General features: G+C 32.2%; 1 protein-coding gene across 1 annotated transcript in view; it reads left to right on the plus strand.

Annotated features, from left to right (window-relative positions):
• The window catches only part of LOC124939944 (myosin-6-like), a 24,146-nt gene extending 16,414 nt beyond the window's left edge, over positions 1-7,732 (plus strand). Inside the window, exons 23-39 of the mRNA XM_047480408.1 lie at positions 934-1,032; positions 2,453-2,665; positions 2,888-3,027; positions 3,130-3,235; positions 3,321-3,356; positions 3,424-3,504; positions 3,588-3,758; positions 5,275-5,421; positions 5,493-5,669; positions 5,777-5,899; positions 5,995-6,065; positions 6,163-6,262; positions 6,598-6,654; positions 6,734-6,790; positions 6,862-6,942; positions 7,029-7,111; positions 7,207-7,732. Coding sequence (XP_047336364.1) covers positions 934-1,032; positions 2,453-2,665; positions 2,888-3,027; positions 3,130-3,235; positions 3,321-3,356; positions 3,424-3,504; positions 3,588-3,758; positions 5,275-5,421; positions 5,493-5,669; positions 5,777-5,899; positions 5,995-6,065; positions 6,163-6,262; positions 6,598-6,654; positions 6,734-6,790; positions 6,862-6,942; positions 7,029-7,111; positions 7,207-7,321 — 1,857 coding nt within the window. The 3' untranslated portion in view covers positions 7,322-7,732. The remainder of the gene's footprint in view (positions 1-933; positions 1,033-2,452; positions 2,666-2,887; positions 3,028-3,129; positions 3,236-3,320; positions 3,357-3,423; positions 3,505-3,587; positions 3,759-5,274; positions 5,422-5,492; positions 5,670-5,776; positions 5,900-5,994; positions 6,066-6,162; positions 6,263-6,597; positions 6,655-6,733; positions 6,791-6,861; positions 6,943-7,028; positions 7,112-7,206) is intronic.
• The last annotated feature ends 496 nt before the right edge of the window (positions 7,733-8,228 follow it).

Consider the following 8,228-nt stretch of genomic DNA (forward strand, 5'->3'; position numbering starts at 1 on the left):
AATTTAAAGATAATTTTTATAACAATAACTAACCCATATAAAATCTGAACTTAATGTCTACTCTCAAGGATGTATTATGAATCTTAACAAAATCTTACTTATGTGTTGATTGATTTTATATGAATTGATGATTCATGTAAATCTTAATGTTAGCTAGTAAGTTTTTTTTTTTAAAGATTTTGTTCAGTGGCGAGGGTGCCCTATATTCTCAATTGACTATTTTATAAAGTTATTTTACTATTATTAATATTGAAACTAACATCATCTTGCATTTACAAATTAAGTCTGACATTAATGTTTTTTTATTTATCTTTTTATAAAAAATATTCTTATTACTCAAGTTACCTTAATAAATTAACTATTATATAAAATTATAAATAATTTTAAATTTTATATTTATTTCTCATTAATAATAATTAAACAGGAAAAATAATTGTAAAATGTCATAACTCAGTAAAAACAATATTATAAACAAGAAATAATTGACACATAAAATATTAGGTAATTTATATTCACAAAGTTTTGTGGTGAGAGTTTTATTATTCTATACTAAAACCGGTTCTATCACTTTTTTTTTATTATATTCTATTCCACAATTTAACAAACCTTAACTTAAATAAAATATATTTTTATCAAATACATTTTTTATTACTATTCAAACATGAAAAATATATATTTAAAAAAAATAAATGGACAACGAATTAAGTATGTAGTCCACTAGGCTAGAAGAGAATATATATATTAATATAAACCACTTTAAATTTTTATTGCTCCATCTTCTATTTTTATTTTAGTTTGTCGGATTAGGGTTATTTGAATAACCGATTATTTAAATGATTGGTGATAATTTTGAGATAGGAATATTTTTGGTAAAAAGATTTAAAATGTATTAATATATAATGATAAAATAAAAATTCTGTGTCCAAAATGCAGGAGGCAAGAGAGACGGGTGCTCTCCAAGCTGCCAAGAATAAGCTGGAGAAGCAAGTAGAAGACCTAACATGGCGGTTACAGCTAGAGAAGCGCATGAGAGTAAGTACATTTATGTATACATGAAGCCAATTCAAGTACATTATGTATACATGAAGCCAATTCTTATATTCCTCAAAACTTGGATGTATTTTGTTTTAAGTGGCACCCTGCTGATGTTGTCTTTCCCTATTGCAGTTTATGATGTATGATGTAATTGTGAGTTGGCTTTATCACTTTATGTGATGGCCATAAAATTTATTGTAGGGATAATGGATTCAAACTAATGGAATAGGAAAAAAAATGTAACTAGTAACAAAGAAAAACATGGAGCTATTGAACCTTTTTGGAAAGTGGCATTACCCCAAAGTTTGGCAATATTTCAATCCCATTGGAAAATTGCCAAAGTTTCTAATTGAAAAGTGTAAAGTTGTATTTTAAACTGGATCTCATGCTAGATCATTGGTGTGTATTTAAAATATTTCAGCTTCTTGTCAAATGTAGTTTTGTCTGGATTAAAATCTAGATGAAAAAACAAGTAACGAAATAGGCTGATGTTTGAAGACTAACCAGTTGGGCAACAATAGAGAAGGCCTTTATGTGATTTTATTCTGTCAAATTAACTTCTCTTTACATGATTTTACAATAATACCTTTCTCAAAAACGGTGGCTATTTTGGTCAGGTAAACTATATCATTTCATCTTTAACCGTAGTGACAGACATTTGTGTGTTATAATCGAACTGGGGGAGTTAATTGTATCATGTTGAGCTAATTTGTCTGGAAGCTGTTTAATACATTCATAATATTTAATACTGCTAATAATTCTCTCAACCCTTTTGCTCAATGAAATATATTAATGCTGTAGGGGAATATATATTCATATTGTGTACTGTGCTCTTGAAGTTTATGAAGGAACTGTATAAAATAAATCTGAAAATGAGGTTCACTAGTTTTTGACACATTGGGGATAAAGCTCATTATAATACTATAATTATTATTATGACAGATTATCTTGTAAATTGACCGTCCTTGAGTACTCTTCGGCTCCCTTTTGATAAAAGTTTTGTGGGATAGTAGTAGGGTAACGGTTAGTAGTTATTAGTCCCTTAGCTTTATAATATTAGTTAATATTACCCTCCAAAGTTGTTAGGAGTTGTTAGATGTTAGAATAGGTGTAACCCTATGGTTATAAATAGGGTGGTCAGCTGAAGAAAGAGTGTACACTCTTCTCCATGCTTCTCTCATCTAAGGGATTAGGCCATTTCATTCTCATCTCCTTCTTTGAATCTACTCCTCTCTACTACAAAACTCTAACCTAAACCTAAGAAAATGTAACAGGATGCTTCATTGCACTTATTATAGCTCTATAATTTTGTTTAGTAAAAGTGGCTTCCCTCAGTTCAAACTACCTTGCTTAGATTTATGTTGAATTAACTGTTAGTGTGTGTCCACATTTTCATTGAATGTTTTGTCTTAACTAGGCTGACATAGAAGAAGCTAAAACACAAGAAAGTGTGAAACTGCAATCTGCTTTGGAAGATATGCAACTTAAATTCAAAGAAACTAGAGAATTGCTCATGAAGGAACGTGACATGGCAAAAAATGTAATAGAGCAAGTCCCAGTCATTCAGGAGGTTCTTGTAATCGATCATGCAGCAATGGACAAATTGGCTTCTGAGAATGAGAAACTCAATGTATGCATTCATATTATTCGAAAACACTTTTTTAAGTATGTTTCTGTATCTTGATAAACAAAAATTAAATTTTGGATCAGTCTCTGACTAAGTTTAGTTTCCAAAATGTTATTATCCATATTCAAAAACAGAAATAAAAAGTGTTTCCAAACGGGGCAAGAACATTTCTTAAAGTGATTCAACCTTTTTATCATCTTTAACAAAAAATATCTTTGTTTGCAGGCTCTTGTTAGTTCTTTGGAACAGAAAATCGGTGAAACTGAGAAAAAATATGAAGAGGCAAACAAACTTAGTGAGGAGAGACTGAAGCAGGCTTTGGATGCTGAAACAAAGATAATTCAGCTGAAGACTTCTATGCAGAGGTTCTTCAATGCTTCTAACAAAATTAAAATTATTAAATGTATTAAATTTTATGTTACATAATTTGATGGGTACATACCATTTTTCCTTTCTTGAACTTGCAGCCTTCAAGAAAAGATTTCTGACATGGAATCTGATAAAGAAATTCTCCTGCATGAAGTCTTGGTAGATACACCTGATGAGAGGGAACCACGAACGCTCCTTTCTATGGTAATTATGTTGTTTCTCAATGATATGTTGCTCCGTTACCTATTTCTTTAACCATTTTTATGGTTCCTGAATGAACTTTATACAGATTTCAGAGAATGGTCATGCAACTGACGACATAGAGGTTAGGGTCAATGAGAATACATTTCTAACTATATGATCACATGCTGAAAGTGTGACATTTTCCACAGGAACTTCATTTAACACCTTGTAAAAAGTTAGAAACAGAAACTGAGAGCAATTTCAGTAGATCCATTGTTGATAGGAAACATGTATGTAACTATTAGATCTTCCCCCCTCCTTTTCATTTATTCAGATGCAGTTGTTGTGTTCAATTCTCTAGTTTTTGTTGCAGGAGAATGTTGATTCTCTTATCAACTGTGTCATAAAGAATGTAGGCTTTAGTGAGGGAAAGCCTGTTGGTGCATTTACCATATACAAATGTCTTCTCCACTGGAAGTCTCTTGAGGCTGAAAAGACAAGTGTGTTTGATCGTCTCATTCAAATGATTGGATCTGCTATTGAGGTAATTGATTTCTTTCTTCATATTTGTGCTGGGCCTTTCAATTTTATTAACTGTAATTCAGTTCTTACCATAAGGATATGGCATGTATTTTTCCTACATGAAATAAGGAATGACTTAGCTTATGAGTAAAATGCAGACAATAATACCAACTGTAAATCCAAGTTTGAACTTCTTCGGATCAACTGAAAAGTACTTAACTGACTGTATTAATTTTAATTTAGCAATTGATTTTTATTTTCCCAAAATCTTTGTTCCCCATTTATTAAACGTTAACCGTTGAATCAAGTTGCATTTCCTTTGTTATGTTTTGATGTTTTTCTAAAAATTATCCTGAAGTTTGCTAGTAATGGGCTAACCTACAAGCATTCCTTTTTTATTTAAATGGTTCGAGTGTGAAGACTCGAACCCATGACCTTGAGTACATTAGTTTCTGCGCTCTACCGTTGAGTTATGAATCTGCACAACCTACCAGCATTCTTAAATTGAGTTGAATCAACATAGATCTTTTGGTTAGATATTATCTGAAACACCTTTCTTATATAGACCTCATATGGTATTATTCTGCTTGTTTCCATTGGCCCTTATGTTTTATATGTTTAATTACTTATTGTAGAAGAATAGTCGAATATTAAAATTATCTGGATAATAAGTCATGGGATAATTGTAGATTATTCACAACTATCTGTTTTATTTGTAATTTACTTGTATATAATTATTCAAGACAGAAGGTTCATTTAGCTCAGTTGGTAGAGCGCAAGTTGGTAGAGCGCAAGGCTCATGACCACAAGGTTGTGGGTTCAAGCTTCCATATGACCATTTGACAAAAAATAATAATTATTCAAGATAATTATCCCTTATTTCTAGGATTCTGCATCTATCCTAGGAATCACATGCATTGTGTATTTTAGAAAGTAGATGAACATTCCTTGCAAAGGTTGATCCATCTTACAAGGAATGGAGAACTGATAACCATATTGTCATGCATAGTTAATCAATTCCATGAAAAATGATATAGGACAAGACTTTCTCTTATATGGAAACTACATAAAAGATTTGAGATGCAACCAATGCACTTGCCAGGACACGGTTTGAAGAACTAAGTTGCAAAGTAGGAATGCATAAGTTGCAAGCGTAGAAGATATTCGAATATTGAAAGTGTTCTTAATAGGAATCGAACCTGATATCTTTAGTCTCAAGTCCCCTTAAGCTCTGCCATGGTGAGTTTATTCACAATTGGGTTTATAGTTATATGCAATTTAGTTGTCGATAACTATTCAAGATAATTATCCCTTATTTCTAAGACCTTGCCTTTATCCTAAGAATCACAACTGTTGTGTATGTAAGGGAATGACCCTTTGAAATAATACTCTCAATTCTATCTTCAAGTTCAACAGTTGGTCATTTGGATATTGTGTAGTAGTAAAGAGGAATGCTTTAATTTCCTCAACTATGTAACCGTCACTTTTGCATGTCAAATTTAAGAAATCTTAAAATACTATTTGTCGTCTCATTGCAGAATCAGGATGATAATGATCTCATGGCATATTGGCTGTCAAATACTTCAACGTTGTTGTTCTTGCTCCAGAAGAGCTTAAATTCTGGTGGTGCAACCCCACATAAGAAGCCACCAAATCCGACATCACTTTTTGGAAGAATGACTATGGTATTTTCATATGCTTTAAGTCAATTCATAACATTTCTCGATTGGTAATATCTTTTCTTCTGGATTTTTAGGGGTTCCGCTCGTCTCCTCAATTGGCAAATCTTGCATCCATAGTACGTCGAGTGGAAGCTAAATACCCAGCTTTTCTCTTCGAGCAACAGCTTATAGCATATGTGGAGAAAACATATGGCATCATTCGAGACAACTTGAAGAAGGAACTGGCCTCACTGCTTTCCTTGTGTGTTCAGGTATGTCTAACTATATAATATATTCTTCTTTTAAACATTCTATTATTTTTTGAAGAAAATAATACAAATTTCCTTTTTATTTTCAACAATCTTCTAAATTTGCATAGGCTCCAAAAACAGCAAAAGGAAATTTGTTAAAATTGGGAAGGCCTTCTGTTAAAGCATCAAATCATTGGCAGACTGTTATCGAGAGTCTCAACAAAATTCTCAGTGTGTTAAAAGAGAACTCGGTAAGTAGCTAGGAAGTGCATAATCATTTTTATCCTACACTTTTGATTAAAAGAAATATATATGTCTGAAATGATTATCTTTGTCTCTGTTTCAGGTTCCTCCAGTCCTTATCCAAAAGATCTTTACACAGGCTTTCTCATTTATAAATGTTCAACTTTTTAACAGGTATAATATTGCCTCACTTGTTCCTCTTACTGAGTAAACTTTATTTTAAACATTTTTGGGTCTTTGCTGATTTTCTGTTTAACATGTAATGCTTCAGCCTTCTTTTGCGTCGAGAGTGTTGTACTTTTGACAATGGGGAATATGTGAAAGCTGGGTTGGCTGAGTTAGAGCTATGGTGCTTCCAGGAAAAAGAAGAGGTAATTTTGTCTCCTTACTGATTCTGAATGAAACCTTAAGGTTTGTTGGTTATAATACCAAACACAGCAGTTTTCATAAAAAAGCCATAGCGAGCCTTTGAATTGTGCAACTGTTTTGATATAAATCTTCTTAAACTAAAATCTAAAACATAACCAAACACAGCTTAATAAGTTTTCATAAAAAAACTTAGTGAGCCTTTGAATTGTGCAACTGTTTTGAATAAATCTTCTTAAACTACAATCTAAAACATACTAGCTCTTAAATTCTCTGGATAAGTTTCCGAAATGATTTCTTCCCAAAGAAAACCAATGTTTAACAAGTCTTTGGTGTGTAGTATTTCTGCTCTGCTTGGGACGAACTCAAGCATATAAGACAATCCGTTGGATTCTTGGTAAGTTTTGATGTTCTATTCTCGATTCATGGTTCTTCCATATGTTAATTTGTGTTTATTGGATTGTTTGCGCTTGCAGGTCATACATCAGAAATATAGGATTTCGTACGACGAAATTACCAATGACCTTTGCCCTGTAAGTCTCGTCTCTCCCCCCTCCCTCCCTCCGAATGAATGAGAATTTTTTATCCCTTTTCTGTTTTCTAGATTTTGAGTGTCCAGCAGCTGTACCGGATTTGTACTTTGTACTGGGACGACAATTACAACACTAGAAGTGTATCTCAACCTGTATGTGGTTCTTTTTCTTCACAATGTAGCTGGTTTTGAAATAAAATTCTTAAAATATTTTTTTTTTTTGTTTCCATGGAAAACAGGTGATTTCGAGTATGAGAATATTAATGACAGAAGATTCAAACGATGCTGAAAGTAATTCCTTTTTGTTGGACGACAACTCCAGGTGAGATTAGAAGAATCTCTTCTCTTTAGCATTTCAAAGAAAGTGAACTTATTTCTTTTGTGGAAGAATTGAATTGTTCGTGTGCCAAAATGCAGCATTCCCTTCTCGGCTGATGATCTGTCCACTTCGTTGAAAGAACAAGATTTCTCGGAAATGAGACCTGCAGCCGAGCTTCTTGAGAATCCGGCCTTCCAATTTTTAGAGGAATGAGGCGGAGGAAAATTCAAGCAATGCTTTGATTCGAGATTAAAAAGATGCTTTAATATATAGTGTAAATCGCAACTGAGTATTGGCATATCGAGTCTTTTGCGCTATGCCCCCGGGCCAAGTGTAAATTCAACATTTATTTTGTTTAATAGAGGTAGCAGTAGGGTTTCCCAGTTGATGTATTCTTTTGTTCTTTTTCTTAAGGTTATTTGTGATTTTTTAATCTCTTTTTCTTTCTGAATTTAGAAGAAAGGCTGAGTACGGATAAGTGAATCAAATTACTTGTGGAAGCAATAAGTTGTGACCTCAAATAGCTTTTAATATTCTTAGTCTTTCTGTAAATATGTAGATTGAGCTTCAATGCTTGATTATGAAAATTTATTATTTTTTTAAGCTATCTATTTCATTTCTTTCTCATGTGAATGTAAATCAATGCAAGCAGCATGATTCTCTATTAAGAATGAGAGCTCCTTAAGCATTAGAAAAGTTCACGCCTTGTTCTTTCTCGAATTACAATGAAACCATGGTTGGTTTTGAAAACGCTTAACAAGTGGGCTGATTTTCATTTGGTTTTAACAAGTAGTCACCAAGGGAAAACCTAAATCTTCTGAAAAAGTGCAGAAATTTCAAATTTGAGACTTTATTTTTTAAAGGATAAAATCGTAGTTGATTTTGCACCTGTAGTTGGTCATCTAGTTTTATGGTTTCCCAATGTAATCTTGTTTGGCGTTCACTTTCCCAAACTAACCTAGTTTGTTAATTCATTCCCAAACTAACCTAGTTTACTATTCAAATTCAAGTTTTTTATTTATTTATTCTTTTTACATTTAAAATTCATTATATTATAAACTAAATTATTTATATTTTGATATATAATTTAAATTATTATTTATATAAATTAAATTATTTA

Source organism: Impatiens glandulifera, chromosome 5, assembly GCF_907164915.1.
Source record: "Impatiens glandulifera chromosome 5, dImpGla2.1, whole genome shotgun sequence".
NCBI classification, from domain to species: Eukaryota; Viridiplantae; Streptophyta; class Magnoliopsida; order Ericales; family Balsaminaceae; genus Impatiens; species Impatiens glandulifera.